The following is a 24,704-nucleotide window of genomic DNA, read 5'->3' as shown; positions in this document are numbered from 1 at the left end:
CATCCCAGAATAGCAGAAAATCAAGAGGCAAAAGGGAGAGAGGAACTTAAAACAATCATTATCACTGGGGGAAAAAAATACTCGTAAAACTAATGAGACTAAAGGCTGACAAGTCCCCTGGGCCTGATGGCCTGCATCCTAGGGTTTTAAAAGAAGTGGCTGCGGAGATAGTGAATGCATTGCTTGTCATCTTCCAAAATTCCCTCGATTCTGGAAAGGGCACAGCAGATTGGAAAACCACCAATGTAACACCTCTATTCAATAACAGGGGAGGTGGGGAACAGAAAGTAGGAAACTATAGGCCAGTTAGCCTTAACATCTGTCATTGAGAAAATGCCAGAATCCATTATTAAGGAAGTAAAAGCAGGACATTTAGAAAATCATAATGCAATCAGGCAGAGTCAACATGGTTTTATGAAAAGGTAATCGTGTGAAATAAATTTATTCGTGTTCTTCGAGGATGTAGCGAGCAGGGTAGATAAAGGGGAACCAATCGATGTAGTGTATTGGGATTTCCAAAAGACATTCGATAAGGTGCCATATAGTGAGAGTTGATGGTGTAGCGGTAATGTAATTGAACTAGTAATCCAGAGGCCTAGGCTAATGCTCTGGGGACACAGGTTCAAATCCCACCACAGCAAAGGTGGAATTTAAGTTCAATTAATAATAAAAATATGCAGTTGGAAGTTAGTCTCAGTAATGGTACCATGAAACTCTCATCGATTGTCATAAAAACCCATCTGGTTCACTAATGCCCTTTAGGAAAAGAAATCTGCTATACTTACTTGGTCTGGCCTACATGTGACTTCACACCCACAGCAATGTGGTTGACTCTTAACTGCCCTCTGAAATGACCTAGCAAGCCACTCAGTGCAAAGGCAATTAGGAATGGACAATAAATGCTGGCCTTGCCAGTGATCCCACATCCCATGAAAGAATAACATAAAAGGTCACTACAAGAGATAGAAGCTCATGGTGTCGGGGGTAATATATTAGCATGGACAGAGGATTGGCTAACTAAAGAAAACAGAGTCGGGATAAATGGGGCATTTTCAGGTTGGCAAACTGTAACGAGTGGAGTGCCACAGGGATCAGTGCTGGGCCTCAACTATTTACAATCTATATTGATAACTTGGATGAAGGGACTGAATGTTTGTAGTCAAATTTGCAGACGATACAAAGGTAGGTAGGAAAGCAAGTTGTGAGGAGGACACAAAGTGTCTGCAAGGGGATATAGATAGCTTAAGTGAGTGAGCAAAAATTTGGCAGATGGAGTACAATGTGGGAAAATGTGAACTTGTCCACTTTGGCAGGAAGAATTGAAAAGCAGAATATTACTTACATGGAAAGACACTGCAGAATGCTGTGGTACAGAGGGATCTGGGTGTCCTTGTACAGGAATCACAAAAAGTTAACATGCAGGTTCAGCAAGTAGTTAGGAAGGCAAATGGAATGTTAGCATTTATTGCAAGGGGGATGGAGTATAAAAGTAAGGAAGTCTTGCTACAACTGTACAGGGCATTGGTGAGACCGCAGCTAGAGTACTGCGTACAGTTTTGATCTCCTTATTTAAAGAGGGATATACTTGCATTGGAAGCAGTTCAGAGAAGGTTCACTAGTGTTACGACCAGGTGAGAAAGGTGTTTAGGGGTCCCTCTCAGCCTTTACCTGGTCTTACTGTAACAGGGTTTAGTTTTAAACACACCGTGTTTTTAGCTCTCCCTTAGTGAATCCTTGTTCACCGCTTCCTAACTATAAGGCAAAGAAACCAGCACAAGTAGGTTTTCTTAGGTTTAAAGAAGAAAAGTTGAAATTTATTAAACTTGAACTTAAATTCTAATTCGGTTGGTGCCTAAGGATGCACAATTCGCCCACGCTAGCATGCATACGCGATACACACATGCAAATAGAGACAGAAGAAAAATAAAGTGGAAAAGTTTGAGGCAATATCCAAAGAGATTTTGTTCCGGTTCTTCGAGCTCACTGTAGAGCCCTTGATTGTAGGTCGTTCTTGCTTTTCTTTGGGGCCCAGTATTCTTCTTAAACCTTGTTCGCTGTAGGAAACTTTTCTCTCTTGGGGTTCACGTGTCTTCAGTGGATTCAGAGGCTTGTGAGAAAGAGTTGGGAGCAGACAGGAGCGATCTTCTCAGTCCAGGAGCAAACAGTCTTTCTCAGTTCAAACTCTCTGTGGCTAGTTCAAAAGACCCCCTGGAACAGCCAGTTAGTCATGTGACCAGCTGGTCCAACCAGTCCTGGATTTTATCACCTTATCAGTCTCTGTAATGCTCCTCTTACACACTACACTTGGTGATCAAGATCCATTGTGAGTTGAATGTGTCAGGGAATGGTCCTTTGTCCTTCCATGCACTGTCTGTTAATATACAAATGTATTTTCCAGCCACGGCAGATCTGTTTAACAAGGCCTTTCCTCGCCCCAGCAGCAGTTTAAAATCAATGTTCATGACCAAATTAATGTGCCTCATTCTTGGCAGGTGGGGGCCTAGCATGACACTAGGCTGATCCCTGGGATGAAGGGGTTGTCTTATGAGGAAAGGTTGAGCAGGTTGGGCCTCTACTCATTGGAGTTTAGAAGAATGAGAGGTGATCTTATTGAAACATATAAGATTCTGAAGGGGCTTGACAAGGTAGATGCTGAGAGGATGTTTCCACTTGTGGGGGAATCTAGAACTAGGGGCACAGTTTTAAAATAAGGAGTCTCCCTTTTAAGATGGAGATGAGGAGGAACTTCTCTCACGGTTGTTAATCTTTGGAATTCTCTTCCCCAGAGAGCAGTGAAGGTTGGGTCATTGAATATATTGAAGGCTGAGTTAGACAGATTTTTGATCTACAAGGGAGTCAAGGGTTATGGGGGAGTAGGCAGAAAAGTGAAGGCCACAATCAGCCATGATCATATTAAATAGCATAGCAGGTTTGAAGGGTCGAATGGCCTACTCCTGCTTCTACTTCTTATGTTCACATGCGTGCCCACACCCAGGAACCGAGTTCTACCAATACACACACACATCCTCATACTCATGGACACATAGGGGCTGAGCCCCATAGTCATGGACACATAGGGGTTGAGCCCCATACAGACGCACGTAGGGGCTGAGCCTCATACACGCACACACAGGGATCGAGCCCCACACACACGTACACACATAGGGACTGACTCCCATATACACGAGGAAGTTCCCAGATTCCACCTCTGATCTGTGCTCAGTATCAAAGAAGGTTTAATGATGTTTTCAATGAAATCAGCTCTATAATTCAGATTAGGTAATAGTGTTTATAGTACTGCCCTAGGATCCCATAGCTTGTGAACTGTGTTACGACCGAGGTAGGAGGAGTGCACTGTTTATTCTAGTTCCACTTCTCTACAAGTCACAACATTAAAAAAAAAAAATTCCCACTTACCAATATGGTTAATCATAGATCCTACTTTTATCCCAGAATAAAACACACCAACCAGGTTTCTTTAATAAACAACAAAAATATCAGTTTATTATAAAACAAGTCTTAAGCAGCAATGAGGTAAAGCATAAATACACAGATTGAAATATTAAAGTTCCCTTTTTACCTTAGCCCCTCACACGCACACACAGGTTAAGCAGAAAAATTAATGGGATTTGCGTTTTAGAGCTCTATTACAAAAAAGACACAAAAAAAACTTGGGTTAAATACTTGCTAATTCTTGAAGAAGAAATAGAAGATATGGAACGATGTCCTTTGTTTTGGCGTCCCAAATGCGTATAGATGGCTGTCACTGGGATCTTCCGAGAACAGTTCTTTTAAGGTGACATTGAAGATTAGTTTGGGCAGGCTTCCCAGGAAATGCAGCAGCAGAGGTATCTGACAGGCCTTACAGCAGAAATGCAGAAACAGTTCTGTCTGCCTCCTACACTTGCTTCTCAGCTTCTCGAGAGATGGAAAACTGGCAGGCTTTTCCAAACTGCTGGAACAGACTGAGTTGGTGTGTTTTGTTCTTCTTGGCAAGTTTTTTCTAACTGCCTTTTGTAACAATTCAAAGTGAAACCAAAAACATTCCAGAAGTCAAACCTCCTGACCTCTATAAATCTTGACCTGTTACTTCTTTGTAAACATCTTCCCAAGTCAAAAACAACTCCTGCTGGGTAATTATTTTGAAGACAGGTGACTTCCAGTAACTGTTTACAGTCCAGGCCTCTCAGTGAACCTTATAAAAAAAAAAATCCAGGGACTTCTTTTCAGTTTTAAACCCCAAATCACAAAACTTTTACAGAAAAATTGAAGCACTTGTAACAACTGTTTAAATTCCGTATATCTGGCATTTTGTGGGCTGCCACCAGCAAAATAATAAAAGCAACCAGATTGTTGTTAAAAACGCGATTGATTCATTAATCACCTTCAGGGAAAGGAACATGTCTGGTCTGTGATTCCAGTCCCACATTGCATATTTGACTCATTACCTACTGGAATAATCTAATCAGGCAGTCACACATTATCAGGGGTTTGAGAAGAAGGCCTGTGAGATAAAGAGTGGCGCAGTGGTTAGCACCGCAGCCTCACAGCTCCAGCGACCCGGGTTCAATTCTGGGTACTGCCTGTGTGGAGTTTGCAAGTTCTCCGTGTGTCTGCGTGGGTTTCCTCCGGGTGCTCCGGTTTCCTCCCACATGCCAAAGACTTGCAGGTTGATAGGTTAATTGGCCATTATAAATTGCCCCTAGTATAGGTAGGTGGTAGGGAAATATAGGGACAGGTGGGGATGTGGTAGGAATGTGGGATTAGTGTAGGATTATTATAAATGGGTGGTTGATGGTCGGCACAGACTCGGTGGGCCGAAGGGCCTGTTTCAGTGCTGTATCTCTAAACTAAACTCCCTCTACACTGTCCCATCAAACATTCCCACTCTCTACACTCTCTGTTCTGTACCATTTTGACTTAGTATGAATTCCTTGTGCATGCCCACATTTGTAAAGTGATGATGTGAGCTGTTACCTCATCAAGGACACGGTTCTTTGCTCGGCTGAGCGCACTGCTCAGAATGTTAATCCACGACTCTTTCTCCTCAGGACTCACTGCCAGGAAGATCAGGTTTGGTACCTGGAGGGATTGCACAAGGACAGTGAGAGTGTGATATGATGGTAGCAATAATACCATAATAATGAAACTGACACCAAAAGTGAAGTGCTACAGTTATCCTAACAGGGGTGACTCCTGCCCACTGACAGCATGTACCATCCTCTACCAGGGGGATCTGACATTCTACAGCTACTTATTCATGTTGCACTTAAACTGAAGTGTAAATGCAGTGTTGTGGGAGAAAGAACAAACTTGCATTATACAGCATCTTTCATAATCTCAGGACATCCCAAAGTGCTTTACAGCCAATGTGAAGTATGTTTGAAGTGTGGTCACTGTTGTAACGCAGTGTGTTGTAATCAGCAAGCTCCCACATACAGAAATGTGATAATGATCAGATAATCAGTTTCAGTGATGTTGGCTGAGGGGTAAATATTGGTCCTGCACACAGGGGAGAACTCCCTGCTCTTCAGAATAGTGCCATGGCATCTTTTACATCCATTTCAGAATGCAGTGCTCCAAAATTTAATGTCTCATCTGAAAGATGACACCTCCAATAGTGCAGTGCTCCCCAGTATTACGTGGTGTCAGTCTGGATTAAAGGCCGGCTCAGGTCTGCAAATGAAACCCAACCCAAGCCCGACAGAACCACATCCGACCCAGCCCGAGTCCTTTCATTTTTTCCCGTACCCGACCCGACCAACGGAATGTTCAGTTAACCTAGCTTCCGTATATCACTTTTTAAGCTTGTGCAGATAAGCAACAAAAACTGTAACTGGACTGGAAAGGTCCAGTGCCTGACCCGAGCCCAAATGCCGGACCCAGAAGAGCGGCCCAAACCATCGGGTCCAGTCAGGTTCGGGTCGAGTAGCCATGCTCTAGTCTGGATTATATCTGCAGAGTGGGGCTTAAATCCTCAACCTTCTAACTCTGAGGTGAACATACGAATTAGCAGCAGAAATAGGCCATTCAGCCCCTCAGCCTGCTCCGCCATTCAATATGATCATGGCTGAGCTGTTTGCGTCTCAAATTCCACACTCCCATTTACCCCGATAACCTTTGATTCCCTTGCCGAATAACAATCTATCTAACTCCACCTTAAAAATATTCAATGACCCCATATCCACCACCTTCTGAGGCAAAGAGTTCCAAAGTCACGCAACCCTCAGAGAACAAATTTCTCCTCATCTCTGTCCTAAAAGGGCAACCCCTAATTTTAAAACAGTGCCCCCTAGTTTTGGACTCACCCACAAGAGGAAACATCCTTTCAACATCCACCTAGTCAAGACCATTCAGGATCTTATATACTTCAATCAAGTCTCCCCTCACTCTTCTAACCTCCAGTGAAAATAAGTCCAGTCTGTCCAATCTTTCCTCATAAGACTACCCGCTCATTCCAGGTATCAATCTAGTAAACTTCCTCCAACACATTTACATCCTTAATAAAGAGACCAAAACTGCACACAGTATTCGAGATGTGGTCTCACCAATGCCCTGTATAACTGAAGCATCACATCTTTACTTTTATTTTCAATTCCTCTCCTAATAAAGGATAGCATTCCATTAGCCTTCTTTATTATCTACTGTACCTGATACTAACTTTTTGTGACACCTGCACTAGAACTCTGCAGTCATTCCCTGTTTAAGTAATACTCTGCTTTTTTATTCTTCCTGCCAAAGTGAACAACTTCACACTTTCCCACATTATACTCCATCTGCCAGAATTTTGCCCACTCACTCAACCTATCTACATCAGTCTGCAACCTCATGTCCTCTTCACATCTTTGCGTCATCTGCAAATTTAGCTACCACGCCATCACTCCCCTCATCTAAGTCATTGATATAAATTGTAAAACGTTGAGGCCCCACCACAGATCCCTGCAGGACTCCAGTCGTCACATCCCGCCAATCTAAAAAGGACCCGTTTGTGCATACTCTGTTTTCTGCCAGCCAGCCATTCTTCTATCCATGCTAATATGTTACCCCCTAAACCATGAGCTCCTACTTTGCGCAATAACCTTTTATGTGGCGCCTTGTCAAGTGCCTTCTGGAAATCCAAGTACAGTACGTCAACTGGCTCCCCTTTATCCACAGCACATGTTACTCCTTCAAAGAAGGAGTTAAACATGATCTCCCTTTCACAAAACTAGACTGATTATTCCTGATTCCCTTGAGTTTTTCTAAGTGCCCAGCTATAGCCTCATTAATGATCAGTTCTAACACCTTCCCTATAACAGACGGCAAGCTAACTGGCCTATTGTTACCTGTTTTCTGCCACCCCAGCTTCTTGAATAGAGGGATTATATTTGCCACTTTCCAGTCTGATGGAACTTCTCCAGAATCCAGTGAACTTTGAAAAATTAACACCAACGCATCTACTACCTCATTGGCCACCTCTTTTAAGACCCTAGGATGAAGTCCATCAGGACCCGGGGACTTGTCAGTCTGCAGCTCCATCAGTTTGCTCAGTACCATTTCCCTGGTGACTGTAATTTCACCAAGTTCCTCTCTTCCTTCCACCTCCTGATTTACAGCTATTACTGGAATGTGTTTTGTATCCTCTATAGTGAAGAGGGAAGCATTTCATTTGCCATTTCCTTATTATCTACTATTAACTTCCCATTCTCATTCTCGAGAGGACCAACACTCACTTTACTTACTCTTTTCCTTTTTAAATACCTGTAGAAACTCTTGCTATCTGTTTTTACATTTCTAGCAAGCTTCCTCTCATACTCTAATCTCTTTCTCCTGATTAACCTTTTAGTCATTCTCTGCTCCTCTTTATATTCTTACCAATCATCTGACCTGCCACTCAACTTTGTGCAATTATATGCTTTTTCCTTAAGTTTGATGCTTTCCTTAATTTCTTTAGTTAACCACGGATGGTGGGTCCTCCCCTTAGAATTTTTCTTTATAGTAGGAATACTTATTCTAAGTATTCTGAAATTTCTCCTTAAACATCTGCCACTGCTTCTCTATTGATCTCTCTCCTAGCCTAGTAACCCAGTTCACTTCAGCTAGCTCAGCTTTCATACCCACATAGTTGCCCTTATTTAAGTTTAAAATACTAGTCTTAGACCTACTCTTCTCTCTTTCAAACTGGATGTAAAATTCAATCATATTGTGGTCACTGCTACCCAGAGATGCCTTTACTCTGAGGTCATTATTTCATCCTGTCACATTACACAAAACCAAGTCTAATATAACCTGCTCTCTGGTTGGTTCCAGAACGTACTGCTCTAAGAAACTATCTCGAAAGCATTCTATGAACTCATCATCCAGACTACTATTGCCAATCTGTTTTTTCCAGTTTATATGTAGATTAAAATCATCCATGATTATTGCTGTCCCTTTATCACAAGAACCCAATATTTCTTCTTGTATACTTTGTCCTACATTATGAATACTGTTAGGGGGCCTGAAGACCACTCCCACTAGTGCCTTCTTTCCCCTGCTATTCCTTATCTCCACCCAAACCGATTCTACATCCTGATCGCCTGAACCAAGGTCATCTCTAACTATTGCACCAATGCCATCCTTGATTAACAGTGCTACCCCTGCACCTTTACCGAGCTTCCTAGGCGAGAGTGTTAGTCACTGAACAACAGCAGAAGGAAATAGACTTTGGTACAATAGTACTGAGATACAGAACCCAGTTGGATCCAAGTCTTGTCAAGCAGAGGATCCAGGATTTCACAGCAGGTGTGCTGAGGGCATGTGCAGGTTAAGATGAGTCACATGTCTGCACCTATCCCCTCCCCCACCTCCTCGCCACAGCCTTGATGGAAAAACCATTATCCTGCTAATCGGGGCCAGAGGGTCTGGTGGGAAGGGAGCCTGTACAGCGGTTTTGATGAGAAGGCATCACAAGTGTCAGACAGCGGTACACAAAGAGGAGCTCACCGTGTTACCGGGCTGTTTGTTGCGCACCAGTGTGAACTTGCTGTGGTTCTTCTTGCTCCGGCTCTTCGATTTGCGCAGTTCCTCGCATTTCTCATAGTCAGTCAGGTCAAACTTATCCGGAACCTTCTTCTCATCTTTCACCTGTGAATCAGAACAGCCAAGATGAGCTGAACGGCCTCAAAGGACTAAAGCAGGGATCTGCGCCGTCTCGGCCACCCCATCCACCTCAGCACTTTACCACCATCACTCCAAAACCAGGGAAGCAAGGATGGCGAGAAGTGTCTGTGAAACTGTTGCATGGTGTGTCTCGTCAACCTTGTTCCAGAACATAACTGCAATCCTTGCCAATCAATGTGAGGTTAAAGTTTGGAACCGGTATGGGGAGCAGGGGTATTAAGACAGGGCACAGTGTAACAACCATGGGCTATCGTCACCTGGTTCTGGCCCTCAAACTCTCCACATAAATCACAGTAGCAAATCCATGCAAGGCTTAACCATTCCTCCATAGGACTGGAATGAATTGGATTCAATCAGACCCACACCCAGGGCATGAAATATTTAGCCACATCCCTCCTGCCACTACTCTATAGCATTGAACACCCACCCTGAGGGCATTCTCTTTCTTTTCCTCTCCTCCCTCAGCAAGGACCAGCCACATCTCTCCCAAATGACCATTCCTCACGTGAGCATGGGCAGGATTAGTAGGACTCCAGGGGTAGCAAAAGCCATGTGCGCTCACCACAAAGCCACACACACTATCCGACAGGGTCACTGGGTGGTGATCAGGAATGGAAACTCGACAACTGATATAAGGTCAGCTACAGCCAACCCATTGTCAGAAGTAGGACTGATGTAAGAACACCCTGTGCTCTGAGAGGAGAGTTAAATTTGTGACGTATGGACAGCGACCTGACTTCTACAAATCGTTACTGGAACTCTTGCCATCTTGAGGCCACTTGTAGCCCCTGGCTGTAAACAGCTAACTCAGCATAGCCAAGTAATGGGACCCGGCAACTGTATGGCTCAATATTACAGGTTTCAGTGATCAGGATCAATAGGGTCAGAGGCCCCCACCCCCAGTCTAGTCCTGAACCCCACTGTACAGATCAAGGGTCTGGAGTCTGTCTCAAGAGATGAAAACCCTAACTGCTGGACTTTCCAGAACATGTGAACAAGATCTGTGGGAATTGCAGTCTTGGAAAACTCAAGCCTGTTGCTGGAATTAACTAGGACAAAGAAGAGAGGTAAGGAGACATCCTGAGATTCCCTATCTGGTTAAAGAGGGATCCAAGTGTCTGTTGGATGAAGTACAAAAAAAAATTAAATGCAAAATGAGTGGTGAAATGGATGTATTCTCACATGCAGTCCCTACTACATTCCCACATTCTCATCAATAGCAACAGCTTATATCTGTTATTATTCCATGTTAAATAAGCAGTGTTACCAAGGCTCACAAAGTGAATGTGATACGGGATGGAGATAAAACATTTCACTTGACAAGACAAGCAACTAGTCTCCAGCTAGTGTCAACGATGTCCTTGGAACCATTCTTAGCAATTACTGTCTGATAACAGTAAAGTGGCAAAGTCAGGGTTCCTGTTCCTGATCACTCTCCATAGAGCATTATTGGAATGTGAGTGTGTGTGGAACGTGGATAGTGAATGAGGACCGGACGGGAGTTGATCTGTGCTGACACCCACGATTGAAAGCAGGCCCCTCTATCGACATCTTCCCCCCACCTCCACCGACATCTTCCCCCCCCCCACCTCCACCGACATCGTCGCCCCACCTCCACCGACATCTTCCCCCCCCCCCCCACCTCCACCTTCTCCCCACCTCCACCATCTTCCCCCCCAACCTCCACCGACATCTTCCCCCCCCACCTCCACCTTCCCCCCCCACCTCCACCTTCCCCCCCCACCTCCACCGACATCTTCCCCCCCCACCTCCACCTTCTCCCCACCTCCACCATCTTCCCCCCCCCCCACCTCCACCGACATCGTCGCCCCACCTCCACCGACATCTTCCCCCCCCCCCCACCTCCACCTTCTCCCCACCTCCACCATCTTCCCCCCCAACCTCCACCGACATCTTCCCCCCCCACCTCCACCTTCCCCCCCCACCTCCACCGACATCTTCCCCCCCCACCTCCACCGACATCTTCCCCCCCCACCTCCACCTCCATCTTCCCCCCCCACCTCCACCTCCATCTTCCCCCCCCCCACCTCCATCTTCCCCCCCCCCCACCTCCACCGACATCTTCCCCCCCCCCCACCTCCACCGACATCTTCCCCCCCCCCCACCTCCACCTTCTCCCCACCTCCACCGACATCTTCCCCCCCACCTCCACCTTCTCCCCACCTCCACCTCCACCTTCTCCCCACCTCCACCGACATCTTCCCCCCCCCCCCACCTCCACCTTCCCCCCCCCCACCTCCACCTTCTCCCCACCTCCACCGACATCTTCCCCCCCACCTCCACCTTCTCCCCACCTCCACCGACATCTTCCCCCCCACCTCCACCGACATCTTCCCCCCCACCTCCACCGACATCTTCCCCCCCACCTCCACCGACATCTTCCCCCCCACCTCCACCGACATCTTCCCCCCCACCTCCACCGACATCTTCCCCCCCACCTCCACCGACATCTTCCCCCCCACCTCCACCGACATCTTCCCCCCCACCTCCACCGACATCTTCCCCCCCACCTCCACCGACATCTTCCCCCCCACCTCCACCGACATCTTCCCCCCCACCTCCACCGACATCTTCCCCCCCACCTCCACCGACATCTTCCCCCCCACCTCCACCGACATCTTCCCCCCACCTCCACCGACATCTTCCCCCCACCTCCACCGACATCTTCCCCCCACCTCCACCGACATCTTTCCCCCACACCGACATCTTTCCCATACCGACATCTTCGCCCCCCCCACATCTCCACCGACATCTTCCCCCCCCACCCCATCTCCACCGACATCTTCCCCCCCTACCCCATCTCCACCGACATCTTCCCCCCCCACCCCATCTCCGACATCTTCCCCCCCCACCCCATCTCCACCGACATCTTCCCCCCCCACCCCATCTCCACCGACATCTTCCCCCCCCCCCCATCTCCACCGACATCTTCCCCCCCCACCCCATCTCCACCGACATCTTCCCCCCCTACCCCATCTCCACCGACATCTTCCCCCCCCACCCCATCTCCGACATCTTCCCCCCCCACCCCATCTCCACCGACATCTTCCCCCCCCACCCCATCTCCACCGACATCTTCCCCCCCCACCCCATCTCCACCGACATCTTTCCCCCCCCACCCCATCTCCACCGACATCTTTCCCCCCCATCTCCACCGACATCTTCCCCCCCCCCCCATCTCCACCGACATCTTCCCCCCCCCCCCCATCTCCACCGACATCTTCCCCCCCCCCCCCATCTCCACCGACATCTTCCCCCCCCCCATCTCCACCGACATCTCCACCGACATCTTCCCCCCCCCCCCCATCTCCACCGACATCTTCCCCCCCCCCCCCCATCTCCACCGACATCTTCCCCCCCCCCCCATCTCCACCGACATCTTCCCCCCCCCCCCATCTCCACCGACATCTTCCCCCCCCCCCCATCTCCACCGACATCTTCCCCCCCCCCCCCATCTCCACCGACATCTTCCCCCCCCCCCCCATCTCCACCGACATCTTCCCCCCCCCCCCCATCTCCACCGACATCTTCCCCCCCCCCCCCCCCCATCTCCACCGACATCTTCCCCCCCCCCCATCTCCACCGACATCTTTCCCCCCCATCTCCACCGACATCTTCCCCCCCCCCCCATCGACATCTTCCCCCCCCCCCCATCGACATCTTTCCCCCCCCCCCCCATCGACATCTTCCCCCCCCCCCATCTCCACCGACATCTTCCCCCCCCCCCATCTCCACCGACATCTCCACCGACATCTTCCCCCCCCCCCCATCTCCACCGACATCTTCCCCCCCCCCCCCCATCTCCACCGACATCTTCCCCCCCCCCCCCATCTCCACCGACATCTTCCCCCCCCCCCCCATCTCCACCGACATCTTCCCCCCCCCCCCCCATCTCCACCGACATCTTCCCCCCCCCCCCATCTCCACCGACATCTTCCCCCCCCCCCATCTCCACCGACATCTTCCCCCCCCCCCCCATCTCCACCGACATCTTCCCCCCCCCCCCCATCTCCACCGACATCTTCCCCCCCCCCCCCCCCCATCTCCACCGACATCTTCCCCCCCCCCCATCTCCACCGACATCTTTCCCCCCCATCTCCACCGACATCTTCCCCCCCCCCCCATCGACATCTTTCCCCCCCCCCCCCATCGACATCTTCCCCCCCCCCCATCTCCACCGACATCTTCCCCCCCCCCCATCTCCACCGACATCTCCACCGACATCTTCCCCCCCCCCCCATCTCCACCGACATCTTCCCCCCCCCCCCCCATCTCCACCGACATCTTCCCCCCCCCCCCCCCCCATCTCCACCGACATCTTCCCCCCCCCCCCCCATCTCCACCGACATCTTCCCCCCCCTCCCCCCCATCTCCACCGACATCTTCCACCCCCTCCCCCCCATCTCCACCGACATCTTCCACCCCCTCCCCCCCATCTCCACCGACATCTTCCACCCCCCCCCCATCTCCACCGACATCTTCCACCCCCCCCCCATCTCCACCGACATCTTCCACCCCCCCCCCATCTCCACCGACATCTTCCACCCCCCCCCCATCTCCACCGACATCTTCCCCCCCCCCCCATCTCCACCGACATCTTCCCCCCCCCCCCATCTCCACCGACATCTTCCCCCCCCCCCCCATCTCCACCGACATCTTCCCCCCCCCACCATCTCCACCGACATCTTCCCCCCCCCACCCCATCTCCACCGACATCTTCCCCCCCCCCCCCCATCTCCACCGACATCTTCCCCCCCCCCCCCCATCTCCACCGACATCTTCCCCCCCCCCCCCCATCTCCACCGACATCTTCCCCCCCCCCATCTCCACCGATATCTTCACCCCATCTCCACCGACACATTCCCCCCATCTCCACCGACACATTCCCCCCATCTCCACCGACACATTCCCCCCATCTCCACCAAAAGGTCATCTCTCACTACCGACAGCTCCCCCCATCTCTACCGACAGCTCCCCCCATCTCTACCGACAGCTCCCCCCATCTCTACCGACAGCTCCCCCCACCTCTACCGACAGGTGATCCCTCACAACTAACAGATCCCCCGACATCTCCCCCCAACAACCGACAGTTCCCCCAACCTCTAATGAAATCTCCCCTCCTCTCTACCCACAGTTCTTTAAATAAGTTGACACTAAAATCGAGAAGCTTCAAAAAGTAAACGTGCACAATGCACCAAGTTTGACAGTAGGTCCAATGTAAACAGTCGCCTCCCACCCCACCACGACCAATGCTGGCAGACTTTAGGGGTCAGCTTCTCAATCTTGAAGCAAGTACACTGCCCTGAATCTGCTCAGTCTTTAGGAAGGTCAGTCAGCATTAGAGTTCAGCTCCTCCCACAGGTGGAAATGCAGTTAACAGTAACTAGACCATCTTTTGCCAGTGCATTTGTTTACAACTAAAACGTTCTTTGCACTTAGTCCATGGCAGCGAAGGTGAGGTTAAAGCCTGAATCCAGATTGAGAGTGATGTACCAGGACAGAGCAGGCACAGGATGAAGGGAAAGTGTGAAGCTGTAACCGTGTGTCTCTGTCTCTCGCTACATGGCAGTTATAATTAGCTGGCTAATCGCGGTTTGTAAATGTGTGGGTTAGAGTGTGTCACATAACAAACACTTTTTAAACACAGCTTATCAACCCTGGAGTTGAAATCTTATCAAAAAGCAACTATCACAATCTGCCTTTTAAAAATAAATAATGAGTCACTTTTAACATTTTTAGCTCATTTCCATCTCCAGATTTTTTACTGTAGTCTATTTTTATTTGAACTGATGTTTGTGTGTGTGTACATATTCTGTATATTCATGTATGTGTTTCAATGCATACTCTGCATTTGTGGTTTTGATTGAATACTCAGTGTGCATGAGTGTATTTTGGTGCATATTGCATGTGCATGTGTGTTTCGGTGCATGCTCTGTTAGCATGTGTGTGTTTCAATGCATACTCTTGTGTGTGTGTGCATGGGTTTCTGTGTGTTAAATGTTGGTGCTGTGGGATCTGTGAGTCACAGCCCAATACTTATCTACGTGCACAGCATCTTGTTGCTTTCCTGTACAGACAGGCAGTGATGGAATGAAACCTCAGCTGTACTGTCCTTACTCTGTCCTCACTCAGCAAGACAGGAAGTATTAAAATGCAAGGTTAGAGCTCAACTGCTTTTCTCATATTTGACTCCTTCTCCCCTCCTGCATCTTGACTCCCAAATGCCAATGTGCGCCATACAAAGATACCCAGAGACTCCCCAGATGTCACAGTAAATACACCACTCACTGTGACACTGATCCATATAGACCAGAGGGTGCCAGATTCAATCCCTGATTTGTGCTGAGCTAACTCATCCCACACAGGGCAGCAGTTAGGTACTACAGGTACAATTGTCCTCAGAATTACTGAGCTAAGGAGGTGAAAAATCAGACAAGGTCATTGCTGGAAAAAACGTTTGTCGGGAAAGGACAGGATCGGGTTTACTGCAGTGCTTTACAGATGAATAATCCGCTGACACTCACAAGTGAAAAATAGTCACTTGAGTGAGGTATGAGGGGGCAGCTGGAACCTATTCTCTAACAAGAGTCAGCAGCTTTGAAAAAAGGCGGCAAAATAAAATCAGTTTATTATAGATGTAGATCTACATCCAACACTTACCACCCATGCAATCGCAGCAGGTGTAACATTTGCCCTTTTACCTCCTCTCTCCTCACCATCCGTGGCCCCAAACACTTCTTCCAGGTGAAGCAGTGATTTACTTGTACTTCTTTCAATTTAGTATACTGTATTCACTCCTCACAGTGCAGTCTCCTCTACATTGGGGAGACCAAATACAATTTGGGTGACCAATTTGCAGAACACCTCCGCTCAGTCTGAAAGCATGATCCCGAGCTTCCAGTCGCTTGCCATTTTAATTCACTGTTCTGCTGTCTTGCCCACATTTCTGTCCTTGGCCCGCTGCAGTGTTCCAGTGAAGCTCAATGCACGCTCGAGGAACAGCACCTCATCTCCCAATTAGGCACTCTACAGCCTTCTGCACACAACATTGAGTTCAACAATTGCAGACCAGAACTGCCATTTTGAGGTTTTTTTTTTAACCATATGCCAGTCTTAAACTTGTTTGTCATGTTTTTGCTTCTGCCATTAACACTCTCTCTGGACAAAGGCTTTGTCTTTTACTACGATTATTACAACTCCCTTTGCCTTTTGTTCCATGACATAATTCTCATTTAATCTCCCCTGCCTTCCACTTTATCACAAACATCCCCTTTTGTTCTCCACCCAACCCCATCACCCCCACCCTGCCACACCCCAATTTCACTTGATCAAAACCTATTACATTTCTAACTTTTGCCAGTTCTGATGAAAGGTCACTGACCTGAAACATTAACTCTGTTCCTCTCTCCACAGATGCTGCCAGACCTGCTGAGTATTTCCAGCACTTTCTGTGTTTATTTCAGACTTAGCACCCATGCCTGGATTTATAGAATCATAGAATGGTTATAGCACAGCAGGAGGCCATTTGGCTTGTCGTGTCTAGGCGAGCGGTCTGCTAGAGAAACTCAGCTAATCCCTGTCCCTGCCCTTTCCCTGTAGCCCTGAAGATCTTTTCTCTTCAGATAATTATCCAATTCCCTTCTGAAAGCCAGAATTGAATCTGCCTCCAGCACACTCAGGCAGTACATTCCAGATCCAAACCACTTGCTGCTTTAGTCTCTAACCATCCTCCCCACCCACCCTGTTTAATCAGTTGTGAAAGATGAGCAAGGATCGGACTCTGGGAAATCCAAAAACATTGCAACAACAAAAGCAATTGAGGGCATGGTAAGAGAATTATGAGAGATGGACCAAGTGATGGAGGATGTGAGGGGGGAGGGGTGGAGCCAATGATAGGGAATGTAGGAGAGATGGACTAAGTAATGGAAGATGTAGGAGAGAGATGGATCAAGATGGGGAGGCGGTGGCGTAGTGGTATTGTTACTGGACTAGTAACCCAGAGACCCAGGGTATTGCTCTGGGGACATGGGTTCAAATCCCACCACAGCAGAAGGTGGAATTTGAATTCAATTAATAAATCTGGAATTAATGATGACCATGAAACCATTGTCAATTGTTGTAAAAACCCATCTGGTTCACTAATGTCCTTTAGGGAAGGAAATCTGCTGTCCTTACCTGGTCTGGCCTACATGTGACTCCAGACCCACAGCAATGTGGTTGACTCATACATGCCCTCTGAAATGGCCTAGCAAGCTACTCAGTTGTACCTAACTGCTACAAAGTCAATAAAAAAAGAATGAAACCGGACTGACCACCCGGCACCGACCTAGGCACCGGAAACGACAACGGCAAACCCAGCCCTGTCGACTCTGCAAAGTCCTTCTTACTAACATATAGGGGCTTGTGCCAATGTTGGGAGAGCTGTCCCACAGACTAGTCAAGCAACAGCCTGACATAGTCATACTCACGGAATCATACCTTACAGACAATGTCCCAGACACTGCCATCACCATCCCCAGGTATGTCCTGTCCCACCGGCAGGACACCCACCAGAGGTGGTGGCACAGTGGTATACAGCAGGGAGGGAGTTGCCCTGGGAGTCAACATCGACTCTGGACCCCATGAAGTCTCATGGCATCAGATCAAACATGGACAAGGAAACCTCCTGCTGATTACCACCTACCACCCTCCCTCAGCTGATGACTCAGTACTCCTCCATGTTGAACAGCACTTGGAGGAAACACTGAGGGTGGCAAGGGCACAGAATGTACTTTGGTGGGGGACTTCAATGTCCATCACCAGGAGTGGCTCGGTAGCACCACTACTGACCGAGATGGCCGAGTCCTAAAGGACATATCTGTAAGACTGGGTCTGCGGCAGGTGGTGGGGGAACCAACAAGAGGGGAAAACATACTTGACCTCATCCTCACCAATCTGCCTGCCGCAGATGCATCTGTCCATGACAGTATTGGTAGGAGTGACCATCGCACAGTCCTTGTGGAGACGAAGTCCCGCCTTCACATTGAGGATACCCTCCATCGTGTTGTGTGGCACTACCACCGTGCTAAATGGGATAGATTTCAAACAGATCTAGTAATGCAAAACTGGGCATCCATGAGGCGCTGTGGGCCATCAGCAGCAGCAGAATTGTACTCAACCACAATCTGTAACCTCATGGCCCAGCATATCCCCCACTCTACCATTACCATCAAGCTAGGAGACCAATACCGGTTCAATGAACAGTGCAGGAGGGCATGCTAGGAGCAGCACCAGGCATACCTCAAATACCTGTCAACCTGGTGAAGCTACAACACAGGGCTATCTGCGTGCCAAACTGTGTAAGCAGCATGCGATAGACAGAGCTAAGCAATCCCATAACCAACGGATCAGATCTAAGCTCTGCAGTCCTGCCACATCCAGCCGTGAATGGTGATGGACAATTAAACAACTAACTGGAGGAGGTGGCTCCACAAACCTCCCCATCCTCAATGATGGGAGAGCCCATCACATCAGTGCAAAAGATAAGGCTGAAGCATTTGCAACAATCTTCAGCCAGAAGTGCCGAGTTGATGATCCATCTCAACCTCTTCCTGAAGTCCCCAGCATCACAGATGCCAGACTTCAGCTAATTCGATTCACTCCGTGTGATATCAAGAAACGAGTGAAGGCACTGGATACTGCAAAAGCTATGGGCCCTGACAATATTGCGGCAATAGTACTGAAGACCTGTGCTCCAGAACTTGCTGTGCCCCTAGCCAAGCTGTTCCAGTACAGCTACAACACTGGCATCTACCCGGCAATGTGGAAAATTGCCCAGGTATGTCCTGTACACAAAAAGCAGGACAAGTCCAACCCGGCCAATTACCGCTCCATCAGCCTACTCTCAATCATCAGTAAAGTGATGGAAGGTGTCATCAACAGTGCCATCAAGTGGCACTTGCTTAGCAATAACCTGCTCAGTGACGCTCAGTTTGGGTTCCGCCAGGGCCACTCAGCTCCTGACCTCATTACAGCCTTGGTTCAAACATGGACAAAAGTGCTGAACTGAAGAGGTGAGGTGAGAGTGACTGCCCTTGACATCAAGGCAGCATTTGACCGAGTATAGCATCAAGGAGCCCTAGCAAAACTGAGGTCAATGGGAATCAGGGGGAAAACCCTCCGCTGGCTGGAGTCATACCTAGCACAAAGGAAGATGGTTATGGTTGTTGGAGGTCAATCATCTGAGCTCCAGGACATCACTGCAGGAGTTCCTCAGGGTAGTGTCCTAGGCCCAACTATCTTCAGCTGCTTCATCAATGACCTTCCTTCAATCATAAGGTCAGAAGTGGGGATGTTCGCTGATGATTGCACAATGTTCAGCACCATTCATGACTCCTCAGATAATGAAGCAGTCTGTGTAGAAATGCAGCAAGACCTGGACAATATCCAGGCTTGGGTTGATAAGTGGCAAGTAACATTCGCGCCACACAAGTGCCAGGCAATGACCATCTCCAACAAGAGAGAATCTAACTATCTCCCCTTGACATTCAACGGCATTACCATCGCTGAATCCCCCACTATCAACATCCTAGGAGCCACCATTGACCAGAAACTGAACTGGAGTAGCCATATAAATACCGTGGCTACAAGAGCAGGTCAGAGGCTAGGAATCCTGCAGTGAGTAACTCACCTCCTGACTCCCCAAAGCCTGTCCACCATCTACAAGGCACAAGTCAGAAGTGTGATGGAATACTCTCCACTTGCCTGGATGGGTGCAGCTCCAACAACACTCAAGAAGCTCGACACCATCCAGGACAAAGCAGCCCGCTTGATTGGCACCCCATCTACAAACCTTCACCACCGACGCACAGTGGCAGCAGTGTGTACCATCTACAAGATGTACTGCAGCAATGCACCAAGGCTCCTTGGACAGCACCTTCCAAACCCGTGACCTCTATCAACTAGAAGGACAAGGGCAGCAAATACATGGGAACACCACCACCTGCAAGTTTCCCTCCAAGTCACACACCATCCTGACTTGGAACTATATCGCCGTTCCTTCATTGTCGCTGGGTCAAAATCCTGGAACTCCCTTCCTAACAGCACTGTGGGTGTACCTACCCCACATGGACTGCAGCAGTTCAAGAAGGCAACTCACCACCACCTTCTCAAGGGCAATTAGGATTGGGCAATAATTGCTGGCCTGGCCAGCGACGCCCAAATCCCATGAAATGAATTTTTAAAAAAGTGATGGAGAGTGACGCAGAGGATTTACCCAATGATGGAGGATATGGGATAGAGATGGGAAAGTAGGATGGAGGAGGGATGGTTGTGATCTTCCAAAATTCCCACGGGTCTGCAACAATCCCATTGGATTGGAAGGTAGAACATGTAACACTGCTATTCAAGAAAGGAAGGAGGGAGAAAATGGGGAACTACAAGCCTGTTGACCTGACATTCGTTATCAGGAAAATGCTGGAATTCATAATTAAGGAAATGGTAACAAAACACTTAGAAAGTCATAATATGATTAGGCAGAGTCAACATGGTTTTAAAATGTGTTTGACAAATCTATTAAGAGTTTTTTAAGAATGTAGCAAGCAGGGTAGATAAAAGGAAACCAGTGGATTTAGTATATTTGGATTTTCAAAAGGCTTTTTGGTCAGGCGCCACATGAAAGATGATTACACAGATCAGAGTTCATGGGGTTGGGGTAATATATTAGCAAGGAGAGAGAATTGGTTAAAGGATGGAAAACATTGGAATAAGCAGGCCATTTTCAGGTTGGCAAGCTGTGACTGTAAATATGAGGGGTGCCACAAGGATCAGTGCTGGGGCTTCAGCTATTTACAATCTATATAAATGACTGAGATGAAGAGACCGAGAGGAATGTACTCAAGTTCGTGAAAGATACAAAGCAATGTGGAAATGTAAGCTGTGAGGAGCACAAAATAGGCTGCAAAGGGGCACAGCAGGCTAAGTGAGTGGGCGATAAGGTGGAAATTGGAGTATAATGTGGGGAAATATGAGGTTAGACATTTTGGGAGGAAGAATAGAAAAGCAAAACATTTTTAAAATAGTAAGAAACTATTAACAGTTGGTGGTCACAAGAATTTGAGTGTTCCACATAAAACACAGAAAATTAACAAGCAATTAGACAGGCAAATACTCGAGTCAGCCTTCATTCCAAGGGAATTCGAGTACAAGAATAAGGGAGACTTGCTGCAACTGTATAGGGCTTTGGTGAAACTGAAACTGGAGCTGTAGTCAAAGATCAGCAACATATTATTTGGGAGAGCAGACCCAAGGGGCCATATTGTCGAAACCTCATATTTACATTGTTAGATGGAGGATGTTGGAGATAGATGAACCCAGTGATGGAGGATGTAGGGGAGAGATGAACCCAGTGGTGGAGGATGTAGGAGAGAGATAAACCCAGTGATGGAGGATGTAGGAGAGAGATAAACCCAGTGATGGAGGATGTAGGAGAGAGATGAACCCAGTGATGGAGGATGTAGGGGAGAGATGAACCCAGTGATGGAGGATGTAGGAGAGAGATAAACCCAGTGATGGAGGATGTAGGAGAGAGATAAACCCAGTGATGGAGGATGTAGGAGAGAGATAAACCCAGTGATGGAGGATGTAGGAGAGAGATAAACCCAGTGATGGAGGATGTAGGAGAGAGATAAACCCAGTGATGGAGGATGTAGGAGAGAGATGAACCCAGTGATGGAGGATGTAGGAGAGAGATGAACCCAGTGATGGAGGATGTAGGAGAGAGATGAACCCAGTGATGGAGGATGTAGGAGAGAGATGAACCCAGTGATGGAGGATGTAGGGGAGAGATGAACCCAGTGATGGAGGATGTAGGGGAGAGATGAACCCAGTGATGGAGGATGTAGGGGAGAGATGAACCCAGTGATGGAGGATGTAGGGGAGAGATGAACCCAGTGCTGGAGGATGTAGGGGAGAGATGAACCCAGTGCTGGAGGATGTAGGGGAGAGATGAACCCAGTGATGGAGGATGTAGGAGAGAGATGAACCCAGTGATGGAGGATGTAGGGGAGAGATGAACCCAGTGATGGAGGATGTAGGAGAGAGATGAACCCAGTGATGGAGGATGTAGGAGAGAGATGAACCCAGTGATGGAGGATGTAGGAGAGAGATGAACCCAGTGATGGAGGATGTAGGAGAGAGATGAACCCAGTGATGGAGGATGTAGGGGAGAGATGAACCCAGTGATGGAGGATGTAGGGGAGAGATGAACCCAGTGATGGAGGATGTAGGAGAGAGATGAACCCAGTGATGGAGGATGTCGGGGAGAGATGAACCCAGTGATGGAGGATGTAGGAGAGAGATGAACCCAGTGATGGAGGATGTAGGAGAGAGATGAACCCAGTGATGGAGGATGTAGGGGAGAGATGAACCCAGTGATGGAGGATGTAGGGGAGAGATGAACCCAGTGATGGAGGTTATCGGAGAGATGAACCCAGTGATGGAGGTTATCGGAGAGATGAACCCAGTGATGGAGGTTATCGGAGAGATGAACCCAGTGATGGAGGTTATCGGAGAGATGAACCCAGTGATGGAGGTTATCGGAGAGATGAACCCAGTGATGGAGGTTATCGGAGAGATGAACCCAGTGATGGAGGTTATCGGAGAGATGAACCCAGTGATGGAGGTTATCGGAGAGATGAACCCAGTGATGGAGAATGTAGAAGAGATGAACCCAGTGATGGAGAATGTAGAAGAGATGAACCCAGTGCTGGAGGTTATCGGAGAGATGAACCCAGTGATGGAGGTTATCGGAGAGATGAACCCAGTGCTGGAGGTTATCGGAGAGATGAACCCAGTGCTGGAGGTTATCGGAGAGATGAACCCAGTGATGGAGAATGTAGAAGAGAGATGAACCCAGTGCTGGAGGATGTAGGAGAGAGATGAACCCAGTGCTGGAGGATGTAGGAGAGAGATGAACCCAGTGCTGGAGGATGTAGGAGAGAGATGAACCCAGTGATGGAGGATGTAGGAGAGAGATGAACCCAGTGATGGAGGATGTAGGAGAGAGATGAACCCAGTGATGGAGGATGTAGGAGAGAGATAAACCCAGTGATGGAGGATGTAGGAGAGAGATGAACCCAGTGACGGAAGATGTAGGAGAGATGAACCCAGTGCTGGAGGATGTAGGAGAGATGAACCCAGTGCTGGAGGTTATCGGAGAGATGAACCCAGTGATGGAGGTTATCGGAGAGATGAACCCAGTGATGGAGGTTATCGGAGAGATGAACCCAGTGATGGAGGTTATCGGAGAGATGAACCCAGTGATGGAGGTTATCGGAGAGATGAACCCAGTGATGGAGGTTATCGGAGAGATGAACCCAGTGATGGAGGTTATCGGAGAGATGAACCCAGTGATGGAGGTTATCGGAGAGATGAACCCAGTGATGGAGGTTATCGGAGAGATGAACCCAGTGATGGAGGTTATCGGAGAGATGAACCCAGTGATGGAGGTTATCGGAGAGATGAACCCAGTGATGGAGGTTATCGGAGAGATGAACCCAGTGATGGAGGTTATCGGAGAGATGAACCCAGTGATGGAGGTTATCGGAGAGATGAACCCAGTGATGGAGGTTATCGGAGAGATGAACCCAGTGATGGAGGTTATCGGAGAGATGAACCCAGTGATGGAGGTTATCGGAGAGATGAACCCAGTGATGGAGGTTATCGGAGAGATGAACCCAGTGATGGAGGTTATCGGAGAGATGAACCCAGTGATGGAGGTTATCGGAGAGATGAACCCAGTGATGGAGGTTATCGGAGAGATGAACCCAGTGATGGAGGTTATCGGAGAGATGAACCCAGTGATGGAGGTTATCGGAGAGATGAACCCAGTGATGGAGGTTATCGGAGAGATGAACCCAGTGATGGAGGTTATCGGAGAGATGAACCCAGTGCTGGAGGATGTAGGAGAGAGATAAACCCAGTGCTGGAGGATGTAGGAGAGAGATGAACCCAGTGCTGGAGGATGTAGGAGAGAGATGAACCCAGTGCTGGAGGTTATCGGAGAGATGAACCCAGTGATGGAGGTTATCGGAGAGATGAACCCAGTGATGGAGAATGTAGAAGAGATGAACCCAGTGCTGGAGGATGTAGGAGAGAGATGAACCCAGTGCTGGAGGATGTAGGAGAGAGATGAACCCAGTGCTGGAGGATGTAGGAGAGAGATGAACCCAGTGCTGGAGGATGTAGGAGAGAGATAAACCCAGTGATGGAGGATGTAGGAGAGATAAACCCAGTGATGGAGGATGTAGGAGAGATAAACCCAGTGATGGAGGATGTAGGAGAGAGATAGACCCAGTGATGGAGGATGTAGGAGAGAGATAGACCCAGTGATGGAGGATGTAGGAGAGAGATAGACCCAGTGATGGAGGATGTAGGAGAGAGATAGACCCAGTGATGGAGGATGTAGGAGAGAGATAGACCCAGTGATGGAGGATGTAGGAGAGAGATAAACCCAGTGATGGAGGATGTAGGAGAGAGATAAACCCAGTGATGGAGGATGTAGG

At 48.6% G+C, this 24,704-nt stretch overlaps 1 protein-coding gene across 2 annotated transcripts in view; it reads right to left on the bottom strand.

Moving 5' to 3' along the window:
* Positions 1 to 24,704, bottom strand: part of LOC137356723 (pleckstrin homology domain-containing family O member 1-like) — a 33,329-nt gene that overhangs the window by 6,056 nt on the left and 2,569 nt on the right. For both annotated transcript variants that reach the window (XM_068022445.1, XM_068022446.1), the window contains exons 3-4: positions 8,965 to 9,105; positions 4,978 to 5,082 (exon numbers count right to left, since the gene is read on the bottom strand). In XM_068022445.1, the coding sequence (XP_067878546.1) occupies positions 4,978 to 5,082; positions 8,965 to 9,105 (246 nt within the window). The remainder of the gene's footprint in view (positions 1 to 4,977; positions 5,083 to 8,964; positions 9,106 to 24,704) is intronic.

This window comes from Heterodontus francisci, chromosome 46 (genome assembly GCF_036365525.1).
Source record: "Heterodontus francisci isolate sHetFra1 chromosome 46, sHetFra1.hap1, whole genome shotgun sequence".
NCBI lineage: Eukaryota > Metazoa > Chordata > Chondrichthyes > Heterodontiformes > Heterodontidae > Heterodontus > Heterodontus francisci.
This window is presented reverse-complemented; position numbering and strand designations above follow the sequence as displayed.